This window comes from Tasmannia lanceolata, unplaced genomic scaffold (assembly GCF_043159265.1).
Source record: "Tasmannia lanceolata isolate RefF3 unplaced genomic scaffold, GAP_Taslan_0.1 ptg000018l, whole genome shotgun sequence".
In the NCBI taxonomy this organism is placed as follows: Eukaryota; Viridiplantae; Streptophyta; class Magnoliopsida; order Canellales; family Winteraceae; genus Tasmannia; species Tasmannia lanceolata.
The window spans coordinates 18226218-18242981 of record NW_027518695.1 but is presented as its reverse complement, the minus strand read 5'-3'; the positions used below and the strand labels follow the sequence as shown (position 1 = coordinate 18242981).

Sequence of the window (16764 nt, the reverse complement as noted above, 5' to 3'; positions counted from 1 at the left end):
TTAAATAAGAAGTATAAGGATTATTCATGTCATTTTCTTAATTAATCCAGGTTATTTGATTTGGAAGCCAGATACAATATAAGGTCTTTATCACAGACCAGATGATCGTTGGGTTGTAGTATTCAAACATATGAAATCCACCTAGTGTTATTCTTCATATCCCAGCAAGAACATTGCTTCAAAAAAGGGGAACTAAAATTCATGACAGAGAGGAGTGAAAAATATATCATTCCAAGTACCCAACAACCAGTAGGTAGATCTTTACCAACTTTTCCTTAAAAACCCACAACTGCATTTATACTCTTCTGATCACCCGAGGGTCTAGATCTCGAAAAACACATATTTCTCGACAAATTTCAGATATGGAAACCATCAGATTTGAAGACCCAGTTCACAAAAATCCAGAGAAAATCAATTGGGTCATTTACCGTCGACATTTTTCCCCTTCGGAGTTACGATTTTCCCTCTCATCTCTCTTATTTGTCATCCTTTTTGCTCACACAGGTAAGACTATAACTGAATTTCGAACTTCGTTATTTGATCTTCGCAGTTCATTTGCTCATTTGCTCATTTTTTCCATTTTTTTTGGGTGTGTTTCTATGAATTAGTTGCATATGATCCGTTGGATCCAAACGGCAACATAACGATCAAATGGGACGTAATGTCATGGACCCCAGATGGCTATGTGGTGAGTATCACCTTAGTTGCATATGATCCGTTGAATGCAGATTCTACTGGTACTATGTTCTTGTCTTTCTTTTTTTAAGAACCCTGATAATTCAGGATGGGAATAAATAAACTGTTTAAAATAAACCAGAAAATCAGCAGTGACTATTTTAAACAGAATTTTTAATATGAACTTAAATCTCGTGTCCCAAATAGAACATATAAATCTTCAAAAAAAAGAAAAAAAGAAGTAAAATAAGCAACCACTATTTCAATTTTAATAGTTCATTTATGTACAAATGAACATATGTGGGTAATTACATTAATGCAAGTCTTGCAACAATGTTGTTTTTTATCATTTACAATAGTGGAATTCAAATTTTTTACATAATAATATGATTATAACAACTACTATATATATATATATATATATATATATATATATATATATATATATATATATATTATATTGAATGGTATAACAACTACTATATTAAAAATTGTGAAATGATATCAGCACAACCATGTTTTGATATTTTCACAAACACATCTTGTCTTTTAGTATTTAAAGAGCTGCCTAAAGGTTGTTATACTCCCCAAAAAGCTCTCACAAGACAATTGAAAGACAAAACACATGCAGATTGAAAACATGGTTGTGCTGATATCATATCCCCACAAATTTTAATAAGTTATGTAAATATAATATTTTATTTTCACATAAAAAACTTACTATTATGATGGATAAAACTCAAAAACATGCAGTAACTGTAAAGTTGTGGTAGTAATATTCAGAAAAAATAGATCAAAGAGATCTAGAAGGGTCACAGAGAATCCTAAAGTATTGGAATTTGAAACGTGTCAGACAGAGGTACTTCTTCCATTCAGAAGAACCCGTGTAACATAGCATCCAACAAATCTTAGAATTATTTCGTTAACCCAAGTTCCACCCGATCATATCCAGGCTTCGGTGACAATGAATAATTTCCAAATGTACCGACACATCATGACCCCGGGTTGGACCTTATCATGGTCGTGGGCTAAGAAAGATGTGATATGGTCTATGGTGGGAGCCCAAACAACTGAACAAGGAGACTGTTCAAAGTTCAAAGGGAACATCCCACATTGTTGCAAGAAGACTCCAACCGTAGTCGATTTGCTCCCGGGCGTCCCCTACAATCAGCAATTCGCCAATTGTTGCAAGGGTGGGGTGGTATCATCCTATGGACAAGATCCGGCAGGCGCAGTTTCGGCCTTCCAAGTGAGTGTGGGCCAAGCGGGGACCTCGAACAAGACCGTGAAATTACCGAAGAATTTTACATTGCTCGGTCCAGGGCCAGGGTACACGTGTGGGCCTGCAACGATTGTGCCGTCCACTACCTTCTTCACGCCAGATCGTCGGAGGAAGACTCAGGCATTGAGTAAGTTGGGTTTTTTTACATTTCTGTGCTTGAAATTTTCAAGGTTTTATGAGGAGAAATGTCAATGGGATAGTTGGATCACTCCTTTCTGTTACTTTGCTTGTATTTTTGGTAATGGGGACTGAGGAACAATCCTTCTGTTCTGCAGTGACATGGAATGTGACTTGCACCTACTCACAGTTTCTAGCAAGGAGGAACCCAAGCTGTTGTGTTTCCTTCTCATCTTTCTATAACGACACAATCACTCCCTGTCCCACTTGTGCTTGTGGGTGCCAGAATAAAAAAAATTGTATCAAGTAAGCTTCCAACTCAATCCCCATATATACATACATACATATACACACTATATACATGCATATATATAGACCACTGATAGTAGCACTACCTTGTTTTAATAATTGCACAAACTCAGCTTGTCTTTTTTAATTGGCTCCTAAGAGCATTTTGGGAACTGTAATAACCTTTGAGAGCTGTTTAAATAATAAGAGACATGATGAGTTAGTGGATTTGTCAAAACATGGTAGTGCCAATATCAGTAGACTATATATATATATATATATATATATATATATATATATATATATATATAATGGGAAATGCCGCTCCTTTTCAGCACTTCCTAAGTAGAAGTGCATTTACACCGCCTTTTTTTTTTTGTCTTTTCGTAGAAATAACTTTATTTTCAAGAAAAATAAAACCAAAAGAGAGGAAATACTTATAAAGAGAGTGCAAATATCAGTTCCCATATATGTGTTTTCAATAGAAAAATAATCATTTTCTTCAATTATAACCTAGACCCTTTTCAAATAAATCCCGAGTTTTTTAAACATTTGCCTTGCCGAATTAATCCCAAATCCAAACTTTGTAAATATGGTACAAAATATCATGCATTATAAACTATTCCCAAATCCGAACTTTGTAACTATGGTGCAGAATATCATGCATTGTAAATTATTCCCAAATCTGAATTGTGTACACTGTAACTTTGAACAACAGGAGCGACTCGAAGCTACTGAGTATGGTGGGAATCAACACGCCGAGGAAGGATAACTCGCCGCTACTACAATGTACGCACCACATGTGCCCGATCCGAGTTCATTGGCATGTGAAACTCAACTACAAAGAGTACTGGCGCGTCAAGCTTGCCATTACCAACTTCAATTACAAGATGAACTACACGCAGTGGACGCTCGTCATTCAGCATCCGAATCTGAACAATGTCACTCAAGTGTTCAGCTTCGATTATAAGCCGCTAGTCCCTTACCAATCCATAAGTAAGTATGTGTGATCCACATGCAGTAGTGTAATTTAGTCCGTTTGGTTTTTTTCTGAACTGAAACGAATCTGGGTCCGTTTGGTTGCCAATAAAAAAGTTTCCTTGGGAAAAGAAAATAAAATGACTTCATTTTCTTCCCAGATAAGTATGGTCGTCATGCCATTCTACTTTCATTGTCTGCAAGAAAATTTTCAAATAATAGTCTATTGAATTGAGTTTCTGCTGTTCAAAAAAATAAAATAAAAATAGCCTATTAAGTTTCCCTCCAAAACAAGGAGAAAGTGAAAGTATATACGAATTTTTACTTCTAATTTGTTTTTTCTTGGAAAATGACATCGTTTTACTTGCGCTTAGCGTACATCCACTGGATGCATGTAATATAGAAGTACAAGGAAAGAAAATAGGAGAAATTATATGGTGGCCGATTATGAAGTCCCATGAAGGTCGTACGTCAAACGTACCACCCTTGATATTTGATCCAACAGCAGCCCCTTAAAAATAAGTGTGTTGGTGTTGGAACAAATATCAAGGGTGGTACTGAGTTCGGTCCGTCACCATATAAAAAACTAAGGAAATAGATTCCCACTTCTTTACTTTCCAAGAAAATTTTCAAATAACAGCCTATTGAGTTTCCTCCCAAAACAAGGGGAAAGTGAAAGTAGACATGATTTTAAATTCAACTTTTCTTACTTGAAAAATTACATCATTTTACTTTCCTTTTACTTCACCTACATCCAAACGGATCCTTGGATGTATGTAACATAGAAGTAAAGGAAAACAGATTCCTAATTCTTTACTTTCCTTTCCCTCTTGATTTCAGAGCAAAGTCAAACAGTAAAAACCGGATTGCATTTGGAAAATTTGCATCTAAGAAAGACAACTGTCAAATGGAAAATAAATGGCAACCAAACAGTGCTAGGAAAAGGAAAATATATCCATTTACTTTGATTTTCCTAATTTTTGGTGCAACCAAACGGACCCGAAATTTGTTTTAGTGTGGAAATGATTTTGTTGGAAGAAAACAGAACTCGAGCCTGACAATTTCCTCTGAACTGTATTCACAGATGATACAGGGATGTTTTATGGCATGAAATTCTACAATGATCTACTCATGGAGGCAGGACCGTTTGGAAATGTACAGTCTGAAGTTCTACTAGAGAAGAACCAGGACACATTCACTCTCAAACAGGGATGGGCATTTCCTCGGAGACTCTACTTCAATGGCGATGAGTGCATGTTGCCGCCGCCTGACTCATACCCATTCCTGCCAAACTCAGCCAATGTAAAGAAACTTTCTTTCTCAATACTCGCGGCTTCAGCCTTTCTACTACTGATGGTCTTTGGGTAATTTTTCTCGGTGAGCTCAGAATGATGAAAGTTCTGAGATTTTGAATATTTTACAAGTGAAAAAAGACTGCTACAAATCGCATTTTCAACCTGTAGATAGCATGAATTGGTGGTGTAAAAACCATTGAATTATTTTTATAGAATGAGAGAAATTGGAAGACTTTCTGTGGTCTAAATGTTTTTTATAGAAGATTTTGAAGACTGCCTGTCTGCCCATACAGTAATGAAATGATCTCCATTTTCAAGTGATAAAGAACACATCAAGATTTCAAAGAACCAATTACCCATTTGCAGGGATACCAAGACATAGGATTTTAACAAAAGTGTCAAGAAATATAAAGATGGTTAGAAAGATCGGTATAAATCTATCTGCATGTGGAAGTCCATTTACTTTGACGGAAAATTTCTTGATTTTGAAGACTGCCCATATACTAAATGACAGTGACAGGATCTTCTGAAATTTCAAGAATGATAAAAATTATTCTTGATTTTGAAGTCTGCCCAAATAATAATGACATGATCTCCATTTTCAAGTGCTAGAGAACACATCATGATTTCATAGAACCAAACACCCACCTGCAGGGATAGCATAGAATTTTAACAAAACTGATTAGATAGATGAGATGCTTAGATAGATAAGTGTGTGCGAAGGAAGACTCCCACATTTGGTTTTGACTTGCATGGATGCTTGACCTCTATAAATTAGAAATGATATCATAGAAAATGAAAATAAGAGTGAATAACTCTTAGATCAAGAACAAATATGCGGTAGTTTCTTTGTGAATGATTCTTAGTACAAATGAAAGAGCATTTTCCACATGATTCCTCTACAAGATTCCTCTACAAGAACGATAATTATATAAATAAGAATGTGTTACAACAGCTAAAACTACAACATAATCACAGATCACAGTAACTGAAATGGCAATGAACTTAACCTTCCGCTACACACAGAAGTGAAATTTCATTGGGATAGATGGAATGCACCTGAACCAGCTTTTATTGCCAAGGATCCACCGCCAACGTGTCCATTAATTAGAATCCAAACCCACTTAAAGAAGCCTCCGATGATCCAGTTGGAAAGTTTGGGGCCCATCTGATTTACTAGATATAAGTCAATAAGAATGCCAATGATGACAACAAGACCATGATCGGAATAAGTAATGTAGCTTGTGGAGGGCTGGCATTTGGCAACCATGGGTACGCATCTGGAGGTGGCATAACACAGTTATCACCGTTGAAATATACACGTCGAGGGAAAGCCCATCCTTTATCAAATGTGAAGGTTGCGAGGTCCTTTTGGAAGAGAAACTCTGATTGTACATTCCCAAGAGGACCGGCTTGCATGAGCAAATCATTGTAGAATTTGACTCCCCACATCATGGCAGTATCATCTGCATAACCAAATTCAAGAAGTTGAAGTTTTAATGCCATTGTTCTTTACATGCAAATGATTTTATAGTTAAGTATGATTATTTGCAAATGATGGTAATAATGGCTTTAGAAATAGTATAGTAAATGACTTCCAAAGACGCATTAATGTCCGTCCTAGTTGCAATTAAGATTAACTTGAATAATTATAATTGCAAATAAGGATTGATCTTGGACCATCCAAAGAGTTAAGAGAGAGAGAGAGAGAGAGAGAGAGAGAGAGAGGCCCTTAAATGAATGATGAACAACTTGTAATGTTGTACATACACACTAAATAGCTGTAGTGTAACATGTCCCAACTTCTCCGCACACAAAAAGTGACATTATCTTGTGAAAGAAATAGTCCCCTTAAGACTTAATAATACTTTCACAACACCATATTGATATCACAATTCTATGATTTTTTTTTTTGAATGCCGTCAGAATTCTATGAATACAACTAAAGAAATAGGGGCAATGAAAAAACTCATCAGAAATAACATACAAAAGCATAAATAACTTTGATAGCTTACTTATTGCTTGATAAGGTGTTAATGATTTATAATTGAAGCTAAATATCTTTGTGAGGTTGTCGAAATTGGGATGCTGGATGACTAGGTTCCACTGTGTATAGTTCATCCTGTAATTGAAATTGGTGATTGTGACTTTCGCCCGCCAGTAATCTTTGTAATTGAGCTTAACATGCCAGTGTACTCGGATTGGACACATATGGTTGGTACACTGGACTAAAGGTGCGTAGTTATTTTTGCCCCCAGCGGAAATAGCCGAAGCTAAATATGGTGAGTCACTCCTGTAAAACAGTTCAAGGGTCCAACGCATCATCTCCAACCCAAAGGGATAATTGAAAAGAAAACGAACAATAACAGAAAATGTTGCAGAAAATGATTATAGGAAATTACTCTACACAGCTTCCTGGTTGAGTTATATTATTTTGGCAGCCACATGTGCATGTTGGACAAGGGACAATTGTGGCATTATAGAAAGACGAAAGGGAGACACAGCAGGTAGGAGTCTTCTGGGACAGAAATTGAGAATATGTACAGGTAACGTTCCATGTCACTGCAATAAGACAAGGTAAAATCCTGTAAGAAAATAAGATGGACTTGTAACCCAATGCAAATTTTTGGCAAGGAGACTATTATTACATGCCCCACCAAAATTGTTAAATAGACATGATAGCCCTAAGAAAAATCTTTAAAATCCAATACTCAAAACCATGGCCCAGTTTCAAAAAAGAAAATATTTGAAGAAAAACAGATACTTGCTCTGTTTGCCGACCTGTACTTATTTTGCTGTCAATAGAAAGTAGTATGTTTTGGTTGCACGAGGAACTACAATCGGCTGAGGTTTTTTATTATCTCATTGAAAATCTAGAACAAGAATGAATTTTTCCCAATAAGAATAACGTTTTCACTTAAAGATCCATTCCCTATTAATGAAATCAAGGCAGCTTTGCCAATTGTGTAAGAACAAGAAAGGGCAAGACTCGAAAGTTTTGAACAAGAACTCACTGGTTTGACAAAGTTTGGTAAGAACAGAGGTACAAAAGGGTTCCCCAAATGATTTTATATACATCTATATTGAATAGGACAACCACGCATATAACATGATCTCATAGAGAATTCCATCTATGATATACAAAACGATGGACCAGGTCACCTAAAATCATTAACTCTGAGATACGGCAACTCCTGATTAAATAACTCCAAAAGATCAAGAACCTTAAGACTTCTTAGTTAAACTTACTCAAAGCTTGAGTTGCTCTTCTTCCATCTTGTGACATAAATCGAGTCGGTTTTACAACCTTGGCAGGTCCACATGTATATCCGGGCCCAGGAGCTCTGAGTGTGAAGTTTTTTGGCACTCTGACAGTCTTGTTGGTGGTCCCTGCAGCACCCGCGCTGAGCTGGAATGCACTCGCTGAATTGACGGGATCCTGAACCCAAGAATTGATTACTCCCCCTTTGCAACAATTTGCAATCTGCTGGTTATACGGGGTTCCTGGTAATAAATCCACAACTGTGGGGTCCCTTTTACAGCAATGAGGAGGATTTGTTTTGTATCTTGAACAATCGCCTTGCTCCGTGGTTTGAGCTCCAATCATGGACCAAATCACCTCTTTCTTGGCCCATGTCCATCCCAGTGTCCACCCTGGTGTTTGAATATGACGATATTGCTGGAAATTGAAGATCGTAACAACAGCCTGTGTGGTATTTCACAGTTCAAAAAAAAATTTAGTTGATGAAGAGAAGACAAATCAAACTCCAAAACAGATTACACTTTGTAAGTATTAATTGATATAAAAGTTCTGAATAAATACAGTGATATTTTTATCTTTTGATCAATTGCAAGGAAGAGTTTACAGAGAAGAAACAACACATGAGAAATTATACAACTTGGCCATGCATACACCAGTTGCAATAGAGTTCAACTGGCTCCAAAATTCAAAAGTTTACCAGAATCATGGTTTGCTTCATAGTGGATATGAGATGTATGCCCATGGATGGTGATCAAAGCAGGATAATAAATACCCATTTTGTAAATTATTCCCATGGATGGTGATCAAAGCAGACAAAAAAGCTTCAATGTACAGAAATTTCTCAAATTCTGTATATGGATTGAAATGGATCAATCCTGACATGGTTTTTTTTTTGGGTTTAACGAGGGGTTTTTCTGCTTTCAATTGAAAATCCAGTACATATGCAACTCCCGCATGCTAAATGTTCCAACAAAATTATCAGATTGGTGCAAATTTAGGAGGATGTTCCACTGATTTCATACTAATTTAGCCTAAAGTAAGGATCATGTTTACTGCAGCAGATGACCAAGCAGCTTATTTCCCAGAAGTAATAAGAACAATGGTGGAGAATAAGATGAACTGGAAAAACATTGGGTAATCATGAGTGTTTTGATCACATGTGTAACTTCTCAATTCCATTAAAAAAATTCAGTACTATTCCTTCATTGTTATATTCTTACAACATAGCCGTCCGCAGTCCATTGAATAAGATCCCATTTGATTGTGATATTTCCATTTGGATCAAGCGAGTCATAAGCTTCTGCAATATAAACAATGACAATGCACATTAAACAAAAAGGTAACTCATCTCTCAAAACATATCAAAACCCAACTTTTAGAGAACTTCATAATGCTCATTGTCAGAAACAGAAATAAATAGCAATTCCCTACTTATCCAATCATGTTTCAAATCCATCGGTTGTATAAACAGAACATTTTTCTCTCTAATTTACAAAATCAAATGGTCGAATGCATAAACAAAATGAGAATACTCCTCATTTTCTAAACATCATCTCCAAATTGAACCATCTACACTGTACAGTTGCACTTATTTTATTTGATTACATAAGAATTCGAAACATAAAGAATTATCCCTTAACCCAAATCTCACTAAAGCTAGACTCTTGCATAAAATTGGATATTCTTTTAATGTTTAGTCCAAATTCCCAAATAAATCCAAGCAAAATAATTTAGTGAGGAAGATAAAAATTATAGTGGATCAATGAAAGGAACCTGGGTTGAAAATAACTGGAAAATATCATTATAAATTTACATTAAATTTGTTGCACTTCAAAAAAAATTAATAGCCCAAAATAAATTCATGAGATAAAGCAATATCTCTATGCCTTCTAACTCATGAAACCAGATGCTAAACTCCTCAAAAAAAATTATAACTCGTTTCCCATATTTCCCCCAAGTATTCTGAATACCTGAATGATGCATCACTCTATAACACTAAAATAACTCTACCATTATCTCTAGCTAAGAAAACCACAATTGCTAAGTCTACAATACAGTATAAATTTCTTTTTCTTTTCCTTTTTTAAATTATCAATAATGTGAAAACCAAACACTACACGGATTTCTATCTTTATTTTCTCTAGATGATTCAGCAACCCCATTGGCAAATCTCTCAGGAAAAAAAAAATGAAGCATGCCACTTTTCTTTTTTCAAATTACCAAAACCCAAATTACAAAATGCAATAAAGAGATCAAAATCTATGCCCAAAACCACTAGCACATACAGGAAAAACAACCTAAATTGATACAGAAAAAGTGATTTTCTTTATTTATCCAATTCTAGTAACACAATTGACAACCAACCCAAATTACCAAAACCCAAATTACAAACTGCATTAATAAGATCAAAATCTATGCCCAAAATCACTATTATATACAGGAAAAGCAACCTAAAATGATACAGAAAAAAGTGATTTTCTTCATTTAGCCAACTCTAGTAATCTAATTCACAATCAACACAAATTACAAAACGGATTAAAAAGATCAAAATCTGTGCCCAAAACCACTAGCATATAAAGGAAAAAAAAACCTAAAATGATAGAGAAAAAAGTGTTTTTCTTTATTTAACCAATTCTAGTAACCCAATTGAGAACCCTCTTTTAAAATCTACACAAAACTTTCCCTTTCTCAATCTACCAAGATGCTAAATCATAGAAAAGAGCAACAGCTCTGGGCCTCTGGCTTGAGTGATTCATCCAAAACCCAGTAATATAAAATGGTAAAAAGCCATAAAAATCGAAATTTGGAAAAGAAAAAGGAGAAAAATATGGTACTGGACCTGTTGAAGTTAAATTGAGGCAGAAAAGTAAGAAGACAACCAAAATGGTGAAATGGGTGAGCTTTGAAATGGAAGAGAAAAAAAAACCCATTTTCTTCTGCAAAAGTTTTCTTGGTTGTCTTCTACTCTTTTAAAGCTTGAGATCTGCAACATACACGAAAGACCAGAGAAAAGAGACGGTGGCTCCTTTTTCTCACCAGCCAGCTGGACAGAGAGAGAGAGAGAGAGAGAGAGAGAGAGAGAGAGAGATCTATGTTGGGATTCAATGCATTAGATACAGTAAAATTCACTGGGAAACTCTTTAAAAATCTTTGACCCTAGTGACCTGATGTAATTACAAGGCTGACACCTTGCACGATGACAAAAATGCCCTCAATTTTCCCAAATTTGCTCATTTTTTCATACAAATCATTTGAGGAATGATAAACTGAAGGGCTCCCTTGCAAAAATCAGCTACAAGGGCGCCCCCATTGTCCTTCTAAAAAAAAGTGGGCACACAAAAATATGAATTGGTCCGAACAAATATAAAATGAGGAGTGATAGAATGAAGGGTGCCATTGCAAAAACCAACTTCAAGGGCACGCTCCCATTGGCCAGTTTCTCATATCTTATATCTTTCATGCCCATTGAATGATTATAGGCATTCGATTTAGGCCATGTTTGGCAGCCATGATTTTTTTTTCTATGATAAATCAATGTCTATAAGTGGTGAGAGATGGGTGGGGCGGGTGGGAGAAGAAGAGTGATTTGAGAGTACGCGATTGACATGCAGGTATGAATTGGCTAAAAACCAAGAAAAAGTCAATCATATTTTGAGTAAAGTTTTTTGTTTCCTAATTTTTAATCACTTTTCACCATGTGGAGATACTAGTTTTCTGGTTTTTGTTTCTTGATTTTTAGCCACGTCACCCCGCCTTACTCCCTTCTTACCACTTGGACACATTAGTTTATCATGAAAAACAATTCATGGTAGCCAAACATGCCCCTTATTCGGAGACTTATGCCATAATAAGGAATCAGAATCAGCATCATAATCCGATTCCTATTCTGGTTTCCTGTAGGGGGAATGCAAAAGGAAACTAAAATAAAAATATTATTTAAAAGAGCAATGATAGATACAAGGGAGCCCTTGCATAAAGAGCCGTAAAAGGGCTCTTCATTGGATCCACGTCATTTTCAGTTACATTTTAAAATCGGTTGAAAAAGTAAAATCGGTTACATTTGATGATGTGGATCCAATCAAGAGCTCTTTTGTGGCTGTTTATGCAAGGGTTCCGTTGTATCTATCATTCCTCTATTTAAAAAATCTAATAAAAATTTCACAACAACCAGGGTGGAATCAGAATACCATCTCCTGGGTTGGGAAATAGATTCCATAATTATTTCCACCCTTCCTACTCAGGTCATTTAAAAAGAAAAAAATCCATAATATTAGGGGATTTTCTAGGGACCCGATCATAAGGCATTTCGCTGGACGGCATTGCATGAGAGTGCAGCCACATAGGCTCACTTTTCCACCGATTTTGTCTTATTCATTCAAGTCATCATGTGGCTGCACTCTCATGCAACAACTGTCCCGTGAAATGCCTTCTGCGATGGTCCCTAGCAAATCCCTAATATTAGAGTTCCTTCAAAAAACTAATAAATTGTTAGGGTTGTTTGGGACATTGTGAAAGATTTTAGGTCCCTTCTTTGGCAGCAGGCAAAAAAGAGAATAAGGGCAATTTGGTAAGAAGAGTGAGTCATTTCGAGAAGAGTACGTATTGGTTACTGATCGCACTACTAATGATTCCACTACTCTCTTTATTTTAAACTCTTTTGAACAGCTGTAAAAGGCTAATACAAATATATAATTCCCAGGATGAGTGTTAAACAGAGTGATTATCAAAATAATTTAATGCCGATACCAATCTCCTTTTGTTTTTTTCTCAGCTGTTTTGTAGCTATGAATGGAAGACTTGGTCTTGCCGACAGTGTGTCCGTACGTTTGGGTCTCCTCTTCTGCATCCATGTGTCGGTGGAAGGAGTGTTAATATCGACACTATTATAATTTGATAATGGCAATGACTAATTTGTTTTACACTTTTCAAGGAAATGATATCTGCACAACCATGCTTTAATAATTTCAGCTTTTTCCTTTTTAAATTGGTTTGTAAGAGCTAACCCTCGACAGCTCTTTAAATAATAAAAGACAAGATGGGTCGGTGCAATTATCAAAACATGGTTGTGTTGATATCATTTCCCTTTTTAATCTGGCTTCTTTTCTTTAGATGTAAAATGGGCGTAAAAGAAATTTTACACCTACTTTTAAGTGAAAAAAATGAGCGTAAAATTTATTTTCGCCCCAATAAAAAAGAGTGTAAAACAATGTGAGAAAAAAAAAAGGAAATGTTATCAGCACTACTGTGTTTTGACGAGGGCACTCCTCACTTTATTAAAAGTACGGTATGGCCCGCACCATAGGATGATCCAAACCGTTTATTAGATGGGCCACAGCCTAAATAGGTTGTGCCCCAAAAATGAGTAGTGTGTTTCTTAGACACTTTTGTTACTTAGGCTTTGTTTCTTTCGACCTAAAACGGGCGTAAGATGCCCCAATTTTTAAGTTAAAACATGAGGGTAAAATTCATTTTACCCCAGGATCAGAAATATGCAAAACAAAGTTTAGTCTTTATTTATTGGTATAATATTACTTTCTGTATCTTGAATTGTGTCCGATTGCTTGATTGATCGTTGTAATGAGTTTCAATTTGTGGACAATCATTATAATGAGTTTTATTTAAGTTCCCTTTCAATCTTTGCAAGTGTCATGTTCACGCGACTCTAATTACGGAGAAATCAGACAGACTCTAATGCTTTTGTATAGAAGTATTAGAAGTGCAAATGGAGATTGCCCTCCCCCCGCGGCACACTGCCCCCTCTGACGTTTTTCCTTACCTTTGAAAGTTAACAGATAACGTCAAAGGGGGAGAATTTTATCCATCGGGGTGGGGTAATCATTTCCCATGGAGATTTTATATGATGTGTGCACGTCGAGTCCAGTATTTTTTCAGAAAGTACAGTGGAGCCTACTCCGTAGGATTATCCAAACCATTCATTTGATGGGCCACACCGTAAATAGGCTGTATCCCATAAATCATCTCCATAGGATAATCCGAATCCTCCAATCTGTAGAGATTAGGATAATCACTTTTGAGTCCAATAATCAGTTGTGGACTCACGATCGGTTCTCAAAATCTATTTATAGGATAATCACTTTTTAGATTTTATATGATGTGTGCACGTCGAGTCCAGTATTTTTTCAGAAAGTACAGTGGGGCCTACTCCGTAGGATGATCCAAACCATTCATTTGATGGGCCACACCGTAAATAGGTTGTATCCCATAAATCATCTCCATAGGATAATCCTAATCCTCAAATCTGTAGAGATTAGGATAATCACTTTTGAGTCCAATAATCAGTTCTGGACTCACGATCGGTTCTCAAAATCCAAAACTAACATGCATGGATGTAATTTTGAAAGGAGTAATTTTGGACTCCTGATCAGTTCTCAACATCCAAAACAAGCAAGGCCTTAGAAAAATCACTTTTTATGTGTTTACACCCAATTTTTATTCTAAGTTACAAGTAATTGTGATAGATTTTATATAAAAATCAAAGTGGAAATTACCGCTGCAATTAACTGTCATATACAGTATGTGAGAGTAATCTGTATGAGGAGATGGCTGCATGGGTCTCAGAACCCTATTAATTTTTATTCTTACATTACTTTTCCGAATTGTCTTTTACTTTTTCATTTTCATTAGCTGTAGTTCGCCATAAGAATTAAATATTAGACGAAATATATTCCTTATGTCCGGTGAGCATTTCTCTTTGATTATTTATCCTTTGCTCTGGTGTCTGTGCTCTTTTACTAAGAATTTAATCAAATTCTCGTCAATTTCCATTGAGTCATTTGCATTTGTTGTGCATCGACATTGAATCCATCAGTTTGGGCATCACGTTCTATTAAAGTATAAAAGATAAATAACGCCTTTCTCCAACAACTTAAGCTTTTGGAGAAGTTGGTAAGTTAACATGGTTATTCTCATCCATTGAAGACAGAGTAAGAAAGCTCTTGATATTCTTATTTTTTATCCTGGCCTGAAGAGTGCTGGCACCCAGTTCGGTTCGACCCATTGCACCCTTCTTCATCTCTCGGTCTATCTATTACACAGCCCACTTCGGGGCGTAATCAACCTTCTTCATATCCTTGTGTACGGAGCATAGCAACCCACTTCGGTTTCGCCACCTCTAGTTGTGATATCAATCTTCTTATCATTCTTGACGGTCACTCCATCGTCTTAAAACTGCACGCTGTGGACCCCGATCCCGAGGACGGTTGGGCGAGGGACACGAGATCCCACGTCGGTCCTCTAAGATCTCCACAATGTGAAGGAGAGCTCTACCAAGGAACTCTCGAAATGATGCCACTCACAGCATGTGTGGCGATATAAATGAGATACCTCTCGATTCAAGGACCAGCCCGGAACCAAGATGTACCTATAACAAAGAAGAGTCGTTATCCAAGGAAGTAGGCCCTGTATCCCATGAAATACTCTGTTGTAACGAATAACCAGAGATACAAAAGTCTGTGCCTGATGAGGAATGGGGAAGGTATTAAGCCCCTCCAATTTGCCCAAGTGCAAGCACCTGGTCTCTTATGCCATTTTTAATTAATTTTGAAGAGTTTTGGGCTAAAATCATGTGAAATGGGAACGAGCACCCCCGAAGAAACGTTTATCTAAGCATGCATGACTCGGGGATGGGCAAAAGAAAATAAACATTCAAATCCTAACTCACCGCATCTACTCCTAACCCATCACATCTAGGAAAGCAATAACATCTGCATGCACAGCTACAGCTAAGCAAGTAATAGCAGATATGATAAGCAGAAAAGCAGTAAATATCTACAGCTAAGCATGTGAAACTAAACGCACAAGGAATAAGCAAGCTGAAAGTAAACACATAAGGAACCAAAGACGAACACACGATAAACTAAAAGATGTAAGGGAAGAAAGGAATCAGAAAATAGACGGTATGCGCAAACCCAAAATGCCAGGGAAAAGAAAATGGGACATACGATAGACTTAGGGAGCGATTCTAAGGGAATCGAGCTCAGTGATCCTGATCCGCTAAAGATCGGACAAGTCTCGCGATCGTCATAGCCTATCGTTGGGCTCAGCGAGGACAATCCCTGTGAAGGGGCCACGCTACGTCGTCGCCCGTCCAAAAACCCGATAAAACGTCGGAAAACCGATAAAGCCGGAAAACCACGATCAAAATCGGAAATGAAATGAAAGGAAGGCTCCGGGTGACCTGGCAATCATCATCCTTGCCCATTTTGATCTTTGTTGTGAAAGGTTTGAAAGATTTTTTGGATGTTTGAATGATTTTTTGAAGGGTTTAAATGATTTTATTGAAAAGTTTGACTGAACTTGGGATGAAGATCCCAAGCTGCCTACGTACCCTGTGGAAAGGGATCAAGCCAACGTAGTTCGAAACAGCTTTTCAAAAAATGCTTTGAGAGTTTTTTGATGTTTTTTTGTTGTTTTTGTTATTTGATTTTTATGTATTTTTATCCCTTTTGATTGAAAGGGGGTTTTGGCTCAAGAGGTTGCCGTCCGTCATCGCCTAAACCCGACGAGTGTGTTCCTGTAATTGAGGGAATCCTGAAGCTCGAAAAGGATCCCGAGGAACATAAGGAGAATGACTCTGAATGAAGAAGAAACCCGAGGGAAAGCCCCTATAATCGAAGGAATCCCGAAGCTTGAGTAGGATCCCTAGGAACATGAGGAGAGTAGTCCCGAAAGAAGACAAGATAGAACCCTTGAACCCCATAAGAAGCAAAAGCCCCAAAGAATGAGGAATCCCCAAACCCCATGAGAAGTCCCCAGAACATGAAAGGAGACAAGAAGGGTAAGGGGGTGGCCCAAGGAACATTCCGTCACTTGCTCCATCAAATTACAGTATTCAATGAAGACAACAA

General features: G+C 36.9%; 2 protein-coding genes across 2 annotated transcripts; one reads left to right on the top strand and one right to left on the bottom strand.

Annotated features, from left to right (window-relative positions):
- Positions 1-305: 305 nt before the first annotated feature.
- Positions 306-4867, top strand: LOC143851661 (COBRA-like protein 4). The gene is made up of 6 exons (XM_077361142.1): positions 306-504; positions 609-688; positions 1628-2084; positions 2233-2380; positions 3081-3358; positions 4425-4867. Exons 1-6 carry the CDS (start codon positions 363-365, stop codon positions 4706-4708), a joined length of 1389 nt encoding a protein of 462 aa, XP_077217257.1. The 5' UTR covers positions 306-362; the 3' UTR covers positions 4709-4867.
- A 534-nt stretch (positions 4868-5401) lies between these two features.
- Positions 5402-10961, bottom strand: LOC143851662 (protein COBRA-like). The gene is made up of 6 exons (XM_077361143.1): positions 10737-10961; positions 9118-9197; positions 7885-8341; positions 7038-7197; positions 6651-6928; positions 5402-6101 (listed from the first exon to the last, which is right to left on the bottom strand). The coding sequence occupies exons 1-6, from the start codon at positions 10825-10827 to the stop codon at positions 5812-5814; spliced, it is 1356 nt and encodes a 451-aa protein (XP_077217258.1). The 5' UTR covers positions 10828-10961; the 3' UTR covers positions 5402-5811.
- Between the last annotated feature and the right edge of the window lie 5803 nt (positions 10962-16764).